The 22,040-nt window shown below is 38.1% G+C and overlaps 2 protein-coding genes across 2 annotated transcripts in view; one reads left to right on the forward strand and one right to left on the reverse strand.

Annotated features, from left to right (window-relative positions):
- Window positions 1-2,045: 2,045 nt before the first annotated feature.
- On the forward strand, window positions 2,046-12,907 carry kcnj1b (potassium inwardly rectifying channel subfamily J member 1b). The gene is made up of 2 exons (XM_067492052.1): window positions 2,046-2,915; window positions 3,945-12,907. Exons 1-2 carry the CDS (start codon window positions 2,899-2,901, stop codon window positions 5,074-5,076), a joined length of 1,149 nt encoding a protein of 382 aa, XP_067348153.1. The 5' UTR covers window positions 2,046-2,898; the 3' UTR covers window positions 5,077-12,907.
- Window positions 12,908-13,133: 226 nt separating this feature from the next.
- vps37d (VPS37D subunit of ESCRT-I) overlaps window positions 13,134-22,040 on the reverse strand; it is a 33,023-nt gene continuing 24,116 nt past the window's right edge. The window contains exon 4 of the mRNA XM_067492053.1: window positions 13,134-20,170. Within this exon, the coding sequence (XP_067348154.1) occupies window positions 19,631-20,170 (540 nt within the window). The 3' untranslated portion in view covers window positions 13,134-19,630. The remainder of the gene's footprint in view (window positions 20,171-22,040) is intronic.

Genomic DNA, 22,040 nt, shown 5'->3' on the forward strand with positions numbered 1-22,040 from the left:
AAAGAAAAAATGTCCAAACTTGATCAGAATTGTACCTGTAACCCTGACATCACTGATTCAATTTCTACAGATTTACACATTTAAAAAAAATAAAATTATACATGGCTCTTTATGTAATGTAACATCCAGTGCCAAATAGGAGTTTTCACTGTTTCTTATTTAGTATTTGTTGGATGTTAAAAATAACAGGAGAATGTGTGGTATAAAACTGTGCACCAGATGGAGCCATTTATGTGGTAGGGTTTTAACATCAAGGAATCAGGATGCAGCATCAAACCTCTTGACACATTTATTTCATACTATATAAGAAAAATGCGATTTCACAGTCAAAGCAGAAGTGGTCAGTAACAGATAAATAAGAATGCATTTGTTCTACATCCAACCAACAGTGAATTTCACTCGGTGAAATATGAAAACACTATGTTCTGTTATAACTGAAAGATGGTAAATGTAATCTGAAGGGAAAATAACATGTTTTTGTAGAACATGAGAATTTAAAGCATGTAATTTAAGACCCTAATGCCCTTACAGTATCAATGCTTTGCATGCATTTTAAACTAGTCTCTGCTGATCCTGGCTCTGAGGCAATTTAATATGTTTGACAAGCGTAGTTGAGTCCTAGTATATTATGTTTTTTCATATCATCTAGCTTTCTACTGCAACATTAACAGCCAATTTCATATGGTCGACTTTAAAGAAGGATCTTGTTTTTAGTATACGAACAAAGAGGAAAATACTGAGCGTTGAGCATTAAGAAACCTCAAAGGGTGAGTTTCCAGAGTACTTATGTCTATGGTGATGGAAGATGTACTTTGATGTTAAAAATACAAGTACAACAATTAGGAACTACTACAACGCATGTAAAATCACTGTATTCACAATCCTAAGATAAAATACATAAGTATTCACACTTTTATCCCAAGCAACGTACAAGTAAGTAGCAGACACTAGGGATAACCTGGTGTTCATTGTCTTGCCCTTTGACACTCTGACTTGTAGCCAGGAAGACCAGGAGTCAAACCACTGACCCTGTGGAGGGCTGCTCTACAAAATGCTTGTGTTTCGGTTTTACTAAACTAACTAAATATAAATTGTAACCTCCCAACCCCCACAGACATCTTCCCCGTGTATCAAGAACATTTAGACCCACCTCCTCACATCCTCTACAGCTTAACTTCCTGCAGCAATGTGCACTGCACCAGCAAAAACTAAAAATGTAAGAGTGAGACATGCAGAACAGTCATTGGCAAAAGTACAGACACGTTCTAATAGGACACAGTTAAATGTGGGAGTAGAACAGGGAAGATGCTTTGCTAAAGACAAGTAAACTCTTAATAAACTAAATTTTTATCTGAAAGCAAAGGATTTAAAGATTATGTTGTAGTTAGAGATATTAAAAAATTTAACATCTGCCAACATCAACAAGTTTCTTTTCTTTATTCTGGGAGTTTAGAGTCACAGTGTTGTTAGTTTTCTGCTCTAACAACATTCATACAAATAAAAATGCTGCTTATATTTGAAGACAAAGTATAACCATGAGTACACCAATGTAGTAGTCCTGCATTCACAATTAATAGTCAACGTATATAAGTATTATCAGCACAACACCTTGAGTGTAGCAGAAGAAAAAGTCCCCTTTATCAGAAACAAATAAACCAGTAAGTGTGGAGTTATTATATATAACATGCTGTACTGTGAAAAAATAATGATATAATTAATTGTACTTAGCATATGATGAGCTTAAACAACTGAGCACATCACTAAATCAGCTGTTATGTTTTCACTTTGGTTTACTGCTCATTTAATAAACCTATATAATATAACTAATACAACTATATAACTAATATAATAATGTCATATTATATTTATACATTGGCAGATTGGCAAACGATGTGACAGATGTTTGTGGTTAGACTTTTTGAATTTTTCTTTTAAACGTTATTCAGAGCTAAGTTAGTTAAGCTGCTGGCTGCAGCTTCCTTGTCATTGTACAGACATGACAGCTTCTCATTTAACTCTTGTCAACAAGTCAAATAGTATTCAAACTGATAAACATCTTTATTAGTGAGTACAGCATATTTCTGATGATTTTATTATTGTTTAAGTTAGTGTAGTAGCCTGTGAGCTTCATGCAGGGCCTCTGCAGTTGAATCAATAAATCAGCAACATTTTCTGCATCTTGAGTCATCTCATGTGTCCATCATCTACACAGAGCTAAAGTCTCTGCATCATTGCTGAGGGACATCTGTGCAATTCAAAAACTCTCTTAAATTATACCACATCATGGAAATATGCTCCACAGATATGAACGTGGTTCTTTTGCAGCCACTGGAATACGTGGAAGACAATTTGTCCCTGCAGCTCTTCATTCTGATGCAAATGTGAGGCAGCCCTGCAGGCTGGAAGAGGGGGAGGGGACCAGGGGAAATGCGGTTGAGGGATTTCTTTGTGAGGCCCAACATAAATCCCAAATGTTCTCGCGCTTGAAGACAGAAATAGCGTTGGTGCTGCACTGGTCACATTGGCCTCTTCAATGGATGCACCTTCTGCGACACAAAAGCACTAAAGCTTCCTGCACTTCCAGAATGTTCCCCTCCTCATGCTGGTCAGAAACACACACTCCCAAGACCTGCAGCCATCACAAGTCCAGAGCTGGTGAAGTCACTGGTTGGACTATTTCTAGTGGAGTAATGAAGGGAGTCGATCTGTCATTCAGAGAGAAATGAGGCCCACTGGGAGCTTTCGTGCTTGCTCCTGTCTGTATCAAGTACACGGTGGCATGTGGCTGGGATTAGAAAATTTCATTGTGGATTAAAATCTTTCCAACGCCTCCATGGCCACTTGCTTAAAGAAAGGAGTTTGAAGTTACAGCAGAGATCTAGTGAGCAGTCGGGGCCCATGGTCTCAGCTAGCAGGTACGTTGAAACACAACTTTTCTCTGACTGAGAGCGCATAGATTGACTTATATTTGGAGTTTTGAGACATCTTCCCAGTGGTTTTATACCCCTGTACAGGAGTGTAATGCAAACTGTAGAGTTTGAAAAGTGCAGTTGCTTCGAGGAAAGCTGTTTAAACATTTTAATAATTTAAAGGTTGCGTGTAATTGTAAAGATTTTACTTTCTCAAGTTTTTCCATTGTGGTGTAATAGAATTTTGGCAATTATGAAACAGAGGAAAGGAATTAAATGGTAGCAGTACTCCGGCTAACCCGGGTCAAGGGATTATACTCGAAACTAAAAAGTGTCATATAAAAAAAGTTAAACATGTATCTAATGAAGGTTAGGGTTAGCTAAGTTAATGTAGTGTTTGTGTGAAACTCGTAGACAGTTATCAATAAATATCAAAAAAAAGTTGTTAATAACAGTATCGTGAATTCTTATAAATGTGTGATGACCTTTATGCCAAGAAATGTGTGTCTGTCATGTTTATGCATATTTTTGTATTCAAAAACCAGCTTGTTTCTTGAATCTTAAGTTAAATCAGCAGCTGGTATGCAAGTGCCCAGACTGAATCACGTGATCTAATACTGCTACTTGTATCAAATAAATATTTGTCCCTATTGTCGACCTGCAGTATTTCTCTTATAGGTCTGTAGTGGACAGACATAACACTAAATACCATTTATTAGGATCAATCCACCGCTGGTTTTTGTGTTTTCATGGTATTTGTTGATGGTGAGAAAAGAATTATAATATGCACATAAACCAATGCAAACAAATGTGTTTGGCTTTATTGTGAGGACATTAAAATGAGCCCATTTCAGTATGGAAATATAGTTTATTAAAATACTCAATCATTTATTTTACTTTTTATTTCCAGTAGTAAACCCTTATTCAAACTAGAGTGGGGGTAGAAGGTGATATATTCTGTACAGCTCATAAAGCCATTTGAGGCTTGATAACTCACAGCTTTGACTAATCTTGTGTTTGCGCCTTCACCTCCAGGATGTTCCAGCTGCTCCAGGGTCACATCCAGCCAGCTGGGCACAGAAGCCGCAAAAACCGCCTGGTCACCAAAGACGGGCATTGCAACATTGGATTTGGAAACATTGAATACAGCAACCACTTTGCCTATGTGGTGGACTTGTGGACCACATTTGTGGAGATCCGCTGGCGCTTTGTCCTCCTCCTGTTTGTGGCTTCATTCACAGGAAGCTGGTTCATCTTCAGCCTTCTGTGGTACTGGATTGCAAAAAGCAATGGGGACCTGACTGGACAAAATAACACAGATGGACATGTCCAGTGTATAGACAATGTAAACAGCCTCACGACGGCGTTCCTCTACTCCCTAGAGACCCAGACTACGATTGGCTATGGTGGCCGGGCACTGACTGGACACTGTTTGGGCACAGTGGCTTTAATCATCGTCCAGTCTCTAATTGGTGTCTTCATTAACTGTTTCATGTGTGGTGTCATTTTGGCCAAGATCTCCTTACCCAAAAAAAGGGCAAAGACTGTCACCTTCAGCAACACAGCTGTCATCTGCTTGAAGAAAGGCAGTTTGTGTCTCTTGATCAGAGTTGCCAACCTTCGAAAAACCCTACTGATTGGCAGCCAGATCTATGGCAAGCTGCTTAGAACAACAACCACACCGGATGGTGAGACCATCATTCTGGACCAAGTTGACATAGATTTTTTGGTGGATGCTGGCAAGGATAACTTGTTTTTTGTTTGCCCTCTGACCCTCTATCATGTGATAAACAGATCAAGTCCGTTCTACGAGCTGTCAGCTGAGACTCTCCCTCAGCAAGACTTTGAGTTGGTGGTCTTTTTGGACGGGACAGCAGAGTCCACCAGCTCATCCTGTCAGGTCCGGACCTCCTACATCCCGCAGGAGATTCAGTGGGGATATACTTTTTTGCCTATCATCTCCCGCTCTAAGACGGGAAAGTACCATGTGGATTTCTCAAACTTTTCGAAAAGTGTCCGGGTCACCACGCCACACTGCGTTCACTGCTTCGAGACTGATGCAGACAAGAGAAACCCCAACGGTCACAACCAGCAGAAGATGGGCATTGACAACCTGGGGTTTCAAGCCATTGACATTCATGACTCCATGGATATCACGAAAATGTGAGATGATGGGAGAGCACCTCAATCTCTGACTGAACGTAAAGCAAAGTTAATCAGGATGTTGGACATAAAGTATGAAAGCAACATGTTTGCCACTTCCTTTCAAGCAAAGTTTCACTGTTAGACTGTGTGCATTGGTGTCTGTGTGTGTGTGTGTGTGTGTGTGTGTGTGTGTGTGTGTGTGTGTGTATACACTGGTGAAGACATATTTGTTTCTGCTGCTGCCTTCAACAAACATTAAAATGATCAACACCTCTTTTGCCTTGAACAGCAAAAACATTCAAAGTTGTTAAACTGTCTGCATACAAATTCAGACAAGAGCGAGAGCTAAGCTGCTCATTTCAATCAAAGCACAGTTGGGACTTTGTCTAGTTAATGTGTGGAAGCTGGAGGAAGAGGGATTGAAGTTTTGACGTGTAGAAAAGGAAAGGAGTAAAATACTGGATGGCACAGTGGGTACTTCTTGAGAAGATTAGGTCCTGAGCCTTTTATAATGAAAAAACTGTGTGCTGGGGGAGCAAATAAAAAGTAGGACATGCCTTTGAGTTGTCTCATTATTTCTACTAAAACACTAACTGTACTGTATGCTGTTTTTTATCATGTTGACACATCTTGTATGCCTTGATAATTAGAAAACTGTGAATGTAGCTTCTAAATGTGATGATTTTAACTGTGGCCAGTCTACATTTTCTAGCTCAAACTGTGCACAATTCATCTCAGGGAAGATAACATCCATAGATGGAATAAATGTCTTTTTCCACAATAAATCAGCTCACTGTTATTTTTTTTTTTTTGCATCTTTTCTTACTTTTATTTCTTATTTTCTCCAAATTGAATATAAGGTTTGCGGTTTTGAAAATGTGCAACTGTGTGAATAAGATGCATTCCTGAAAAAAGCAGCAGCCCCTCAGAAATAAAGGTTATTGTTAAAAAAATATTTATTGTGATTCACTAAGCTTGACATTTACACTAATCATCCCCCACCCACATTAATGCTAAAGTTATTGAGGACAAGAGTCAGCATGGCCACACTCAGCAGTCTGCAGCTGCACAGCAAAATATGGTGCACTGTGTGCAAAGGTGGTAGAAGTACACAAACTCTTCAGTACAAACACCACTTTAAATCTCAATCTTTCCTCAAGTTACTCAAGATTACATTTGTAGATTACATCTACATTTTACTTAAAGTACAAAAGTACAACTACAATTCCATTGAAGTTGGGACAATGTGTAAAACCTAAATACAAACGGAGTGAAATGATTTGCAAATCTCATTAACACATATTTTATTCACAATAAAACACAAGCAACATATCAGATGCCAAAACTGAGACATTTTTTCATTTCATGGAAAATATTAGCTCATTTTGAATTTGACGGCAGAAACAAATCTCAAAAAAGTTGTAACAAGGGCAACAAAAATCTGGAAAAGTAATTGCTGCAAATAAAAAACAAATTAGAGGAGCATTCGATAACTAATTAGGTTCAATTGCAACAATTCATTAAGATGACTGGGTATAAAAGGAGCCTTTCAGAGAGGCAGAGCCTCCCACCATCTACAATATATATTATCACCAAATGATTCAGAGAATCAGGAGGAATCTCTGTGCGCAAGGGACAAGGTCGAATGTCAAAACTGGATGTGCGTGATCTTCGGGCCCTCAGGCGCCACTGCATTATAAAAAGGCATGATTCTCTGCTGGACATCACTGCATGGGCTTCTCTGGGCCAAAGCTCATTCAAAATGGTTTGAGGGAAAATGGAAAACTGTTCTGTGGTCAGATGAATCAAAATTTGAAATTCTTTTTGGAAAATGTGGACACTGTGTCCTGTGGACAAAAGAGGAAAGGGACCACCCAGCTTGTCATCAGCAGAGTAGAAGAGTCCAGGTGCTGAACTGAACTGTCTGCAGTCCAGACTTTTCACCAATAGAAAACATTTGGCACATCATAAAACAATAAATCCAGCAACAAAACCCCAGGACTGTTGAGGAGCTAGATTCCTGCATCAGACAAGAATGAGACAACATTCCTCTCCAGCAACTGGTGTCCTCACTTCCCAGACCTTTCAGCCCGTTTTTAAAAGACGAGGGGATGCCAAACAAAGGTAAACATCACCCTGTTTCAACTTTGACATGTGTTGCTGCCATCACATTCAAACTGAATTTAATATATTTTCCATGAAATGGTAGAATGTCTCCATTTCCACATCTGTTGTTTATGTTCTATTGTGAATATAATATGGGTTGATGAGATTTGCAATTTATTGCGTTCTGTTTTACACATCAGTCCCTACTCGCTTTATAAAATCTACAATTTTGATAATTTCATGATGAAATATCATTGATTGCAGAAGCACAACACCTGCATAGTGTCAATTAGTAACTCTGAAGAGTCAGAACATGTACATCTTACTTAATTAGCAGCTATTTTAAAAATTAGTCTTCCTCTATTTCTTTCGTTCTTTTCGCATTTGTTTTGAACTCTTTGTTGCACAAAACAAGACACGTGTTTTTGATTGATTATTAAACAGAATAACTATGAGATTAATCAATGATAAATACAAAAATTGTCAGTTTCACCTCTGTCAGAGCTCATCTTAACCAACTACACTTAAATCATTCATAATCAATACTATTACATGTGATACATTAGGTACATTTTGCTGATTATACTTCTGTACTGTACTTGTTACATAGTTGAATTTGCTGTATTTCTACTTTTTGTTTGATAAAAGGACCTTCTTCCACAGCATTGGGTCATTATTGTCAGTGTTAAAGGGAATCCAAGTATTCAGGACGAAGCAGTGAGAACTCATCCTAATGACATTTATCATGAAGACACAACATCCCTGCTTTTGTTAGGTGCCATTAGTCCTGTCTGTCTCCAGCGTAAGGGCATTGAACACATGCCAAGAAAGTTCTTAAAAACGCAGTAACAGCTGGTCTGGTCGCTGGAGAGCTGCTATGTTTTAGTGTGATTAAATTAGAAATATGTATAAAACAAAGTTCTACGCAATAATGTCTTTTTTTTTCGAGACTGTCCTAGTTCTGCCAGGAGACTCTCTTTCATATGCTCAGGGATGTTTGCAAAGGTTCTGCCTGCAAACTTTTGATGTTCCCATTTTCCCCCCAGTGCCCTGCAGTTTACTGATGGCAGAAGACAGCAGCAATAAAACAACATGTGATAAGAGTCATCTACAGCTTCAAACTAGAGTGATGGACCTTGTTATGGCAGCAGGTGTCCTAGCAGGGAGTCAGGTTGTTCATTCAAGACATGGCTTCAGCATTTTCGTCAGTGAGGCAGAGGCTTCTGAAATGGCTTTCATCCCCATTTGGATTTACAGAGGCGAGTTAACTGGGCTTCATCTGCATAACAATGAAATGAATTGTTGAGGGGGATTGGCACAGTCAGTCTGAAGCAGCTGAAAAGAGGAAGAAATCCTTGTGGAGATGAGACAGTTGAGTGGAAGATATGACGCTGTATGTTAATCTGATCCAGTCAAGAGCTGCTTCACTGATAGCAGTCACACTTTATCCCCCATAGGATGGAGAGAGGGCAAATATTCAGTTCAGACTGTAAGTATTCGGACAGTTATATACTTTTTTGTTCCGTGCTTCACCACATTTAATTTGAAATAACATAATGGACACTAAATTATAGTGCAAAGTGTTATTTGAGCAGGTTCATGCCAATATAGATAGGTCTTTAGATCTGAAAGATAGAATAGGTGGGCAGCTGTGTGTTGTTTGAAAGTTCACAAAAGAAACCACATGTGACTTGAGTATAGGCAGTTAGATTGAGGTGGAATTGTCTGCCAATAAGAGGATTTAAAAAGGTGATGGTGAAAAAGATAATAATGAAACTCAAACACAAAGCAGAAATCCATCAGAATGATAGATCAGTGGCAATTGGTTTGCCAAAATCCAAAGTTGGCTACACAAACTGGAACCTGGCAGACCAAAGAACACAAGTCTTGTGAATGCCCAGAAAATGATTTGCATTTTGACTGCCTAACAAGTCAGACGTGTTCTCCAGGAGGCAGGTGTACACGCTTCCTTTTTAACATTTAAACACAGACTTGATTATAACCACAGAGGATTCACCACAAGATGCAAAAGCTCAAGATGCAAAAGAGAGATGATGTTGCAGTTTGCAAAACACACATAAAGAAATCAGTGGAGTTTCATGGACGGATGAGACAAAATTAATGTGTAACGAAATAACCGAAAGAGGAAAGTGCTGGCAATAGGAAAAAAACAGACCTTCCAGGTTCTGATCCACAACTTAAAAAAACATAGGCATGTTGGAGAGTTGATAAAAGGAAGAGAGACTTCTCTAATAATACGGCCACACGATCATATTAGTAGTTTTCTTTTGTAAAGCCGAGCATGCTTGAGAACGCTCCCAGCAGCCTCCACTTAACCCATTAAGCAAATGAATAGGGGTCAGAGAAAATTTGGTGGCTGTAGAACCTTTCTTGCAGTGTGACATTTAGAAAATGTCTGTCTCGTACTTCAGATTACTGCTGTTAAACACACCCAGGTCTGAGACATTAGCAGTGTTCATACCCTAAAGCACAGGAGAAGAACACTTGATAGAAACGGCTGAGGAGATAACGTTAAAGAGGATGAGAGCATACCGAACATCTTAATAGTAGTTGTGTGTTCACTGTGCAGATCTACAGAAAGTTACTCGCTGCAGTAATCAGGTGTTGTTTTTAAATGAATTAGTGAGTTTGTGAATCAATTTTTACTAGTTATTCGGGAAGCTGGGGCGCTTTTGGGCTAAATGCTAATGTCAGCATAACATGCATGACATGCATCAAAGGCTTTAGTTTATCCTGAGGGGAACATGGATGTCTCTGCCAAACCATATGTCAATCCATGCAACAGGAGCTGAATAATCCCACTTTAAACCCCAAATGTCAACTTCACTTTGCTGCTGGAGGGAAATCACCAAAGTCAGTCAGTGGGTTTTCTCCTCTGAGAAAACATATCTGGACCGAAGGGTTGGAACGATGGCATTTCAGCACGGCAGAAAATGCCAAGCATTGTCTGTTTTCAACTTTGCCAACAGCCTGCACAAATGAGCGTTACTGCAGAGTTGCTGAGAGGTAAAAGTGAGCAACTGTTCTGCCTTTTAATTAACTATTGAGTGATTCATTAATTAGTGTAGCTGATGGAGCCACTGTCATTAAGGACCTTTTTTTCTGTTTTGTAATTATGACTGTGCCCTTCTTTTAAACAGCTCATTCCTCACAGTTGGTTCCAAATGAAAGAGAAACAGCAGCTGTTTGTTCAAAATAGCATTTCTGAGTCTTCCAGTGTAAACTACACAAACCTGACACATTTGAAGGCTTATTATTGAAGCATTTTTTTAGCTCACCTGGGGGTGTGAAAACACAAGCTGACAGACAGACACGTTTTGATGCTGCTTGGTTAACATGTATACACTTCTAGCAGACAGAGCCAGCACAAACATTTGATTTATAGCACATTTCTGCCCACTTGACTAATATAAGTCTCCTGCTGGTTTGGTTGCGACGACTCTTGAGAAAAATATCAGACTCTTCAGCTGCAGAGTCACTGTCATTTGGTACTGTGGTGAAAAGATTTTGACTCGCTGGCATGACTAAATTTTTATGATTGAGTGAAGAAAATGTTGCACAACCCCTTTTAGCCCGCTGTTCTTGAAATATTGTCTCCACTGAACAGAGTCAATTGCACACACACACGCACACACACAAACTGTACAGTGGTTGCTCATTGTGCTTCTTTAAATCAGAGGATTAGACACTGCCTCAGCCGACCAGCTGGTCAGCTGCCAGCAAACATATTCATCAGATTTATGGTTTAGCAGTTTCTCCACCACAGAGGGACACTCTAATGTACACAAAATAAATATTTAATGTAATTTTGTCTCTGCTTTTTTAAAGACTGCTTTCAATATGTACAGCAGAAAAGGTCTGTGTGCATTTACTATTTACCTTTGAAATATAGACATTCGTTTTACAATGTAATTATAATTTTTACCCAAGTTATGTGACACAACAGAGTCAAACTGATGCGGGAGTATTTCTGTGTTTTTTTTTTTATTTTACCCATTTTTTAAAGACAGATGAGGCAGCTGTTCCCCACTGTCAGTTAATGGAAGGAGTGTCTTTCCCAGCTGAACCAGTGATATAAACTAGTGACCTTCCAGTCACACACCTGCTGTTGACGAGCACCTAATTTCTTTGCTCTATCAATCATTTATCGCCTCTGTAAATCTGACCTAATGCATTTTGTTTTACATTTTATTCAATAAATATTTAATACCTCTTATTGATCAATTTGGGCAGGTTTCACAGATTTTATTTTTCAGTTGAATACGTTCTGTATCACCAGATCACCACCTTTGCAATAACCTTAATTAAGCGTCATAAACTTATGAATGGTGTTTGGTAAACTGATGCAGTAATGTTTTGGGGCATATTGGACATACAGTTTTTGTGTGTACAGAATAGACCAACACACTGTAGTTAATTAAATACATAAATACAATAAGTAATTTCTTCAATGCAATTTGCTGGAGGCTTGTGTCAGTATTGACCCTTTGTTCAGGATAATAAAAACAGAAGAAATGGAAGATGTCTATTCTGGGTGTTATTAGCTGGTTGAATAGGCAAATGTTCAATAAGTCCCTCCAAGCTGTAGACATACCTGCTTATTAAACTGCGAAGCCTTGTTTTCTGTTTCTAAATGTGTTAAATAAAAACCGTGATGTGTGGCAGTGGAAGATTTGCAGATGTTTGAATGTGTCTTGGACAGAGCTGAAGCTAAATAATTATACTAATAAATGTAGTATTGTAATTACTTTTACGCAGTAATTTGTAATGAGAAACTGATGACACACTGTATCTAAAGAATATGGTTCATCTTAGCAGAGATATTGATATTATACTTATTTCAAAATGATGTTATATTACTTATATATTATTATTCAGGTGTGTTATACAACCAGTGGCTGATGTTGCCTGGTGCTGCTAACCTTGTGCAGACATCTCAGCTCGCTCCTAAGAAACTCACACTAAGAAATATTTTACATTTTTAAAGTTGTAGTTGTTTGGAAGCACTGTTGCCGCCAAAAATGTCAAAACCTTATTTAATTTACTTGTGTTTATGTTCATGTTTTTGCTTTTTCCTCTGTTTGGCTCTGAGGTATCTTTGACTTCTCCTGTGAATTTCTAACCTACTTCTGAGTGTATTAGTGAGACACATTTTAAAACTCACATTTCAAACAGTGTCACAGTATATGAAACATATGATAACTCTATGAAATAGCGTTAAAAGGTTGTATGCACACAAAAGTAACCCTAACCCAAGACAGAAGATTGTTGAGAGCACCTGTAATAACCTTCTCCCTGCGGGTTCCAGCCGTCCTTAATTCTCCTCCTTCCCCGTTCTCTACCTAAGCTGACTCTCTACACCCCGACTACGCTGCAGAGTATCTCCCTCCATCCATTGCTTGTAAGACCTCAATCACCTTTTAGAATAGTTCTGTTCTTATTTTGGCTCAGAAAATGGCCGTCACACCACGACGTGCCATGCAGCACTAAGCCCACTCTGGAGACAAAATGTTTTCAAGATGTTTAAAGTTTTATCCACAAATAAATACACATGCCACACATTTTCTTTTGCTTGACATGTTTTCCTTGACATCCTGATACAAAAATCTGTTTTTTTTCCCCAGATGCTTAAGAGTCTTTATTTCATGTGCATTTTAACATGAATTGTCTCTAAGAACAAGTTTGAATTACCAACTGTGCCTTGTTGAAAACAGCAGCTCAGATCCATATACACCCGGTAGCTATAGACTAATCACTAATCTCTCATTTGTAAGCAAATTTTTAACTCTGTACTTTGAGGAGTGTGGAAATCCAGAGTCAGCCTTGGTCCATGTAGTTAATGATACTGGGACTAAACTTGAAGTTTTGGTACTACGGGACTTCAGCACTGGTACATTTGAGTGAACATCAAATTCTTTTCCACTGACTGAGGGAACACACTGGACTGCCTGGAACAGTTTTACCTCTTTATTTCATTTTTCTTTCTCGCATACAGTTCTTATAATAAACAAAAAACATATCCAAATCCTCCCTTTGTAAAGACGTACTGTTTTTTAATTTGTACATTGCCTCTAGATGGCTCCTCATTCTCACAGCTATGCAGATGACACTCTTTATGTGGCTGTGTCTCCTGATGACACTGGGCCTATTGACGCCCTTTTTAAAATGCATTTTAGACATTAGTGCCTGGATGTCACGGAATGTCTTACAGCTCATCCAGGGCAAAACTCTGGTTTTAGGTATTGGGTCAAAGACCCAGAAAGAGGCTTGTGTATAAAGTTTGTCACCAAATCTGCCACTTTGATATGCAGGAGACTGAACTATTATAATGCTCTCCTCTTTGGTTTAGATACGTCCTAAACCAGTTAGAGTTGATTCTGAACTCTGACGAACTCTCATGTTCTGACAAAAAGCAGAAGAGAACGCATTACAGCCGTCCTTGGTTGCCTATATTTGGATGCCTAATATTTAATGTTTTATCTTTAATAGTTTTTTTTTTTTTTTATAGAGGGGACAGACTACCAGAAATTCAACTATTTTATTCTAATTTATTGTACTTATAGAAAGTTTACACAAGAAGCCCCTGAAGTTTAGTTAACCTTCATTTAAATTGCAAACAATAGTTGAAAGTTTTGCAGGGTTTTCAATTTTTAGCCATTTTTACTGTTGACCTGAGGTATATTTGTGTATTTCTGATCTAATTAACTTATTGTGAAGCATTTCTTCTGTGTATTTTTAATGTAAGTAAGCACTTCATAACTCACATGTTGATGTAAGATAGTAGCAGGACAACACCCATGTCCATAATCCCCTGCAGTCATAATTTGAAAAGACAGCTACTGCAGGACCAAAAGAGAGAGAGAGAAAAGGCCAAACAATGCATTAAAAGGTTTTACCCTCCTAGTATAATCAGGTCAAACAGAAATTCTTTCAGGTTGACAGTTCATTTCTTTTAATTGTTGTATTCTGTAAGCTTTTAAAAGCCACGTGTCATGTACCGCAGCTGCTTAACATATGAGCTGATGTTGCTCTGCAGACAGAAATAGTTTGACTTCGTTATTATTAACTTGTTTCACTCACTGCGGTGCTGATTGCTCATAGTATGAACGCCGGCAGCCAACTGTCTGAGATACAGTGATGAAAATCATCATAGGCCATTTGGCTCAGTGAGTGTCTGCATTTAATTGAAATTTTAAATCTAAATGCAACATTCATTTGACTGTTTAATTACTGCTATTTTTTAACAACCCTGCTGGGAAAAGTCCCTGATAGAAAAAGACACAGAATACAGGAGACTGGACAAAACAAAACCACAGTTTCAGAAACAAACACTTTACATTGTGAGATATTCTAAACACAGAAAGGTTCAATCTTACATGAAACATCTGGTTTGACCGAAACACCATTTCATTTTCGTAAATTTGGATTCAGACATTATTATTAAAATAAAAAAAAACACTATATATACGTATTTTTCAGCTAATTTCCTGGTCACTTACCATATAATTTCCTAGAAATTGCAAAGGAAACCTTGGAACTTATGTAATAGGTAAGTAAAAAATAGTTCATAAACTCAGCATAACAGCAAGTTTTTAATAAAGTAACAAAAATATTTGAATATGCCACACTAAATTACATTATTTTATAGATCTGGTCTCTGTAAATGAGGTAGAATTGTGATAAAAATGTACACAATGAAAAGTATACAAACTAAACTTCACTCATCATTATAAGTACTTTGAAAGGTTTTGAAAAGAGTTAATTCCTTCATGTGAGGTTGTTCTTTAGTTTCTCTACATTTAGACACAGTACACTGGTGGTGCATACAGAATCTTTCTTGTCAAAGAAAAAGGTTTGCAAAGTTTGTTGCTGAATGGTTAAAAAAAATTACAAAAATTTCTAATATTTACCAATTGAAGTTTTATAAAGTTTGTTTTCTTTTAATGTATATGTATTCTATAGGCGTTTAATAACTATCAGAAAATCGATACAAGAGTTGGAAATGGCTGCATCTTTAGAAAAACACAGATTTTAAATAAATTCTGCAGACAAAAGGTTGAAAATTGTTGCAGCTGTCAAAAGCAGACCTTTTGCAAGGAAGGTGATGGAGGAATAAAAAGTCAGTAATGTTGATTACAACGCTTTTGTTAGCTTTTGTTTCATACACAGATTAACAGATAACTCCCTTGGTAACAAGCAATAACTAAATCTATAAGATAACGTTAGGTCATACACAAGGACATGCATCTGTGTAGTGTTTAAAATACTTAAATGATATTTATGATGGCTTACAAATCGGGGTAATGTTACTGTAAGCCTGCAGCTTTTCACTGAAAGCCACCTCCCAGTACTGTGTGATAATGTGAGAAGCAGGTTAATAATAACATTACTGTGCAGGGCTGACAATTGTTTACTGTGGCTGCAAACATGTTTTGGCTCTTGCTGCTTAAACTGTTTTTAGCTGTTAAAACCTTAGTGGTTGGTTGGAGAAAAACTAAGATTTTCTACTTAAGGGAAACTATCAAGTTACCACAGAGTAGAAAAATAGTATTAGCATCAAAATATACACAAAGTTTACTTAAAAGTATTGTAGAATATTCAGTTTTAAAATTATATATTACTGGATTATAATTGATGTATGAATGTGCAAACATCACATTTGCAGCTGTGAAGGCAGAGCTTTAAACTGACGGGTGATAAATTCATTATCACAATAAATCCACAAAGTTATCAATCATAATACAAGGCCTGATTTCTATTTTGTATTAAGACTACGCATCTAAAAAAAATACCAAAACAAAATTGTAGCTGAGTAAATTTCCCTTAAACTGTAGTTGAGTCCAATGGAAACTCGACAACTACTTAAAAATATATATATATATTTTAGTGCAGTACTTGAGCGAACGTACCTGCAAAATGAAAATGGTTTACATAATGTGGAGTTAGAAAAGAAGCTAAATTAAAATTTATATCAGCTGAATTCAATTGTTACAGTCCAGAATTGTACTGTGATGTAGTCTTACAAATGCAGCTGAATTGTATTATCGAATCATGGCTTATGTATCAATGTATAAAATCATTTGTGAGGAAGAGATTCACACCCCTGATATTGTAAATACCATCTTACCATCAGCATTTTTAGTAAAGTACTCAGGAAATTAGCAGGAAAATACAGGTTCTATAGAATAAAGCATCACCAAAAACCACTCTCAAGCTGTAACAGCATTACAACTATCACTCTGACAAATCTTGCTGCAATGATAGCATGTTAGGGGTAATGTGATGACGCATTATGGCCGTGATGAGTTTTTAAAAAAGGCACAGTCACACCAAAACCTACCTAGCAGAACATACTCGTTTGCTTTAGCCAAAAGCAGGAGGGGGGAGCAAATAGCTTGTAAACCTACAGTAATGTGCAGGAGTAAGCACGGCTGGTGATTTTAAACATTTCACTGTCAAATGACACGGTTTCATACCCACTACAGCCAAAAAGCAATGTTACAGTAATTTGAATTGGAGAACCTTGAGATTTCATAGGTCAAAGCGGAATCGGAATAAACTCCAAAGCAGAACAAGGGAAGGTCAGTTTGCAGCTGGAAATGAATGTGATCACATAGTTTCACATAAGCCTCTTTCACACATGTGCTAAAACCCTGTTCTTCTTCCAGACTTTATCTGGAAGCGGTGTATGTAAGATGTCCAAGTGAGACAGTCAGGACTTTATCCTGCGAGCCCGCCGTCAAGGTCTGGATTATCTGCATGGGTCTGTATGTGGATAGAATATGCTGGTCTGTTGTCAGGTGGATTTAAAGAGAGCAAATGGACGTGTTGACATTTCTATCACGTAGCTTAATTATGAGGCATGGCTTCGATGTACTGTAAAGAGAACACAATTTCCCACAGGATGCTTTTTAGATCATCTTGTGCCTCATGGATGTGCTGATCCCTCAGACAATCTCCTTTGTTACAGGAGTGAAACGACAACTCTGGGTCACGTTATGAGCCGACTCCGGACACTGTCAAGAGTTCGTATGGCAACGATGGGAATACACATGACTGGGAAGCAAAGTTTGGTGTGACTGTGGCTTGAGGGTGGGATTTAGGGTGAATGGATGGGGAAACATGAGATCCATGGGTACAAGGTCCCCGGGTCCATTTGTGCTACAGGTTAAGAGGTGGCACCATTTTTTCCTCTGAAGACCCTGAGTGGAGACAAAACTGCATGTTTGGTTGAAGCCAGTGCCCAGTTACATAAAAAAGGTTCAAATCTGAATCTTTGAAGGTTAACAATGAATTTACAAGCTGCTGCCTGGCTCTGTCCAAATTCACTGCTTTCAGCTTCACAAATAGGAATATCTGTCTTTTCATGGCAGTAAACTGAATCTGTGTTGTTTAAAAAAAAAAAGCAATGGAGATACACTTTAAATCATTGAGCACTGAAATGCATTTGAAATTATTATAGTTTAGGGATAATTCATATCAAAGTGCCACAAGTACAATTAGATCTCTTTACAACCAAAACTCCTTTTTAAAGATTCTTTATGTAGCTGGGCACTGTCTTGCAAAAGGCATTTTCATGTACTTTGTCGAGTCTAGTAAGCATGCACTTATGATTTATTACCAAGCAAAATGTACGTTTAAGAGCAGAAACATTGTAAGTACAATCCAAAGTGTTTCCCTTTAAATCTTAAAGCATGAATAATGGGGAAAAGAAGAGTGAAATGAGAGGTAAATCTTCTCAGAATCGATTGTGGGCTTGCAGAGCACTGGTATTCTCACAGAGATTAATTCCCCTCACTCTGCATCTCAGTTCGTGGGGGAGAAATAAAAACACCGGCTGCCCTGAGAGAAGCAGCTCCTCATTTATCATGGTAAAGAGGAAGCTTTGAAGTCAGTCATTTAAAATAGGATTTGCATGAATAAATACTAATCGTTCACTGATGTGTGAGCTGCAACACTGTTCTTAAATCGCACAAGAAGGCAGAAGGCTTTGGGCAATCGTCTGTTATGTTAAGATGCGAGACAAAAAAATAATATTGACAGATTATAGTTATTAATAAATACCACCTGCTCTGCTCAACAGTATATCTTTGTTTAAACCTTTCTCTTCAGTAATCAAATGTCAGCATTTGTTTTCACAGGATGGGTTCTAAGTGTAGAAGTCTTTGTCTTATTTGATGGATGAAAACAATAGTAGTTTATATTAAACACCATTTTACGGTTGTCCTCATTCATTTTGATGACTCCTGGTCTCTCACAAAGCCTCGCTCTCTCCTTGTATGTTTAGACAATGACATCCTTTTTTCCCCCCAGCATTGTAAATGTGCTTCCTCTGTCTAAAACATAAAAAATATTTTAAAACTACAAATGTCTTTCTATAGGGATGGGCTTCAATGGCAAGTTATTACTTCAAACCTGAAGTTTTAAATTGCTTATTAAATCTCATCGAATGGCTGAAAAAGCTGCTGCCTACAGATGAATGTGAGATTTTGGTAGAAGTAGATTAGCTGCCATTACTCCCATGGGACCTCACTTGTAAACCAACATCTAATAGCGTGTTGTATGTATTTTTTTTTAAAGAATTTTTAAAATAAATCTATTAAGAAAATCCTGTAGAACCTATAATATACTGAAATATGTTATTTAAATAACAAAAAGATGGTTTTTAATGTACAAACCTTTAAAAATCAAACAAACATGACTTAGTTTTATCAGAAGCTGACAATGTTGCCAGTGGCTCCAGCATAAAACCTAAAAACAGATCAGTAACAACCTCTGCTCCACCAAATCAAGTTTACTTTCCTAAATCTTCATTATTATTGAATGCACATGTTTTGATCTTATTCTGAGCAGTGTTCTGAAAAAAAAAAAACAAAGATGCCTGCACAGGGTTGCTAATTTTCCAATATGCCTAATGTTGTCCGTCTAACGCTTGTAACTTTTGTTGCTCAACGTCTTGTAAGTGTTTGTACATTAATGCCACACACCGACTGTGTTCATCTTTCCTGTTTCTGGTGTGTTGTTTTTCCCATGGCATTAATAAATGAGGTGATTTATAAATAACAAACTTATTTACAGTCTCATGACCATTTACATGTATCCCAATTACGCTTTACAACTGAAGTGGTGCAAGAAGAGATAAAGATAAGGAAATGACTTTTCCTCTGGGCTTAATGAATCTGGGTATTTCACTGGACCCAAAATGGAAGATGTTGTTGAAACCCATCCCTATTCCTCCCTTTCTGTGTCATCTGCTGCCTTGTTGTCTCTGGTTGTTTTCCCCTGATGGTTGCATTGGTAAGTCATGGATGGACAACAGAAATGGGCACCTGCAGTGCTGCCTTTCTCTGGATCAGTCTTTGCTTACATCATTGTGACAGTCACTGTTTGATTCCATGTCTTGGAAGACCTCTCAGACCAGCTTTTCATCCTCCACCTCCTCCTGGAGATTATCGGTATGGAGGCTCAGGCTGCTGAGGGTTTGGCCTATAAAGCTGCTGCACTCTCACTGGTCGGCCATTAGCCGGCCACCCCCCTGATAACTGTCCGATGACCCTGAGGCCCACGGGTTGGCCGTGCCCTGGAAGTGGGGTGCTGGGGCTAAGGATGTGGGTCTGTCCCAGCTGAGGTTCAGGTGGGGGGGTGCTACTGTGATACCCTGGTGCTGAGGCAGGGGGAGACACAGGGTAGTGAGGGAGGAGGATGGCCGGTGTCAGGCCGTAGCGTACCTGGAACACTCTAAGAGGTCCCTGTGCTACAAAGCCGTTTGGCCGTTGAGGCTCCTGAGGTTGCTCCGAGTCCTTCTTCACCTCCAAGACTTTGCTCGGCTCTGCTCTCTTGGTTTTTACCGGCTGCCGCTTGGCTTGAACGATCTCCTGCATCTTCTCCGCTTGAGCCCGGCGAATATGATACGTCTTCCTGGTGGTTTGGAATGATTCCAAAAACTCGTCCAGGCTTACGTTTCCCTCCATGAACTTCTCCAGCAGCTCCTGTGTAGAAGGGCAGACAAACCAGCATCAGTAGACAGGACAACACACAAAGGGAGTTCCAGCTACAGGAGTCATTCAAGCAAACTCCTCTAAGAATAAAGAGGATTTAGTCAGCTCAGGGATGTTTCCCCATGAACCTTGGCACAGTTTCTTGGCTACAATATTTCACTGTAAATATGTTTTACGCAGCTAACAAAAGTCCATGTGCAGCAACTGTCACATTTGGCAGAGCTTGAAAACCGTGATCCGTTTCTGTCTGTGTTTCCAGGATGTGAGAATCTGAGTTTGAGCCTCATCTGCTTTAGCTGAACACTAAGGGCAGATGTTATATAGTTATATACAGGCCTGGGACTAAATAGCCCAGAGATTTAATGACATTTTGGTTATTATATTACATTTTGTATGTTCACATGGCCAAAAAAGGGGCAAGTCTGTGGCCAAAATAAACAGGGTTTACACAGATTGACGTCTTTATGACCTTTTATTACAAGAGATAATGAAATTTTACATTTTTATGGTCACACTGATCACAGTATTATGTAAACCAGTACAGACAATTAGGCCTACAGTTATTCATTCTTCAGTTTTTCCTAGCTCTACATATCCTTATTCCCATTTTGGGAATAAGGATATGTACAATAAGTTGACCTAAACCCAGATAAGCAGTAATAAAATTTATGCTGAATTATCCATTTAAAAATCGACAACCTGAGTGTGAACTTTGTCTGGCTGAGCTCGGCATTGATGACAATAGTTGTATTCGTGGTCACTGCATAAATAAGAGGGACCACAAATACAAGGGTGACCACATTAAAGTGGCATTTCTTCACTTCATGGCCATAAAGCACGAGCAGGTTTTTAGCTAAGTTAGAGGACGAATTCACCAGTTTTCAACTTGCATTCTATGTCTTGAGTTTAGGATGTAAAAGGTACATGGGTTTTAGACTTCCCTCTCACTTCCCTATATCAAAATATGTATCTGCTTCTAGCTAAAAAACCTCCTCTAGATTACATTACCTGAAGCAGCTCTGGAAAAGCAGGTTGATAATAATTACAAACTCAATAGTATGAGCGATGAAATTACATCATCTGAAATGAAGGTTCCTGCAAGTGATTTTTCAGCAAGAAGTAGAGATATTTTATATCTCTATTTTATATTTTTAGAGATATTCATTTTTTTCCTTATGTACATCTACTACTCAAACTAGAAACAAATAAGCAAATTCAAAATCAAATCAAATTGAAGGTGTCTTAAAAAAACAACAACAAAAAAAGCTTGTGCATGACAGAGCAGCGTGTCCCTGGGGGACAAAAGTGGTGAGATAAAAGTACTTATCAATACACTAAGTCGTACCTAATTATCTCTTCTACTTTCTTCTTCTATTTAGGTATTATATATATTTTATTAAAATTTGTACTTAGTAGAACTAACTTTATTGAAATAAAGTCCATCTATACACTTCACTCCGTTTAATACTATTTGTCCTTGTGCTAAAATTGTCTGAAATTCTGATGTGGAGAGATTATTCATAGTACAAAACGCACATTTTCTTGACATCAGTGCAAGGAATAGTATTGATGCTAATTTATTTAAAAGTTGGGTTAAAGAAATTGGTGGCTTGTTTCTTGATTTAAAGGCTGAGGTGTTATTCCACAACCACAATTCTAAGAAAGTTGGGAAGATGTGTAAAACATAAATATAAATAGACTGCAATGATTTGCAAATCTCATCAACCCATGTTTTATTCACAATGGAACATAAACAACATGTTGAAACAACATGTCAGATGTTGAAACAGAGACATTACCATTTCATGGAAAATAGTTGCTCATTTGGAATTTGATGGCAGCAATATATCTCAAACGTTGG

The sequence above is a fragment of the Channa argus genome, chromosome 22 (genome assembly GCF_033026475.1).
Source record: "Channa argus isolate prfri chromosome 22, Channa argus male v1.0, whole genome shotgun sequence".
In the NCBI taxonomy this organism is placed as follows: domain Eukaryota; kingdom Metazoa; phylum Chordata; class Actinopteri; order Anabantiformes; family Channidae; genus Channa; species Channa argus.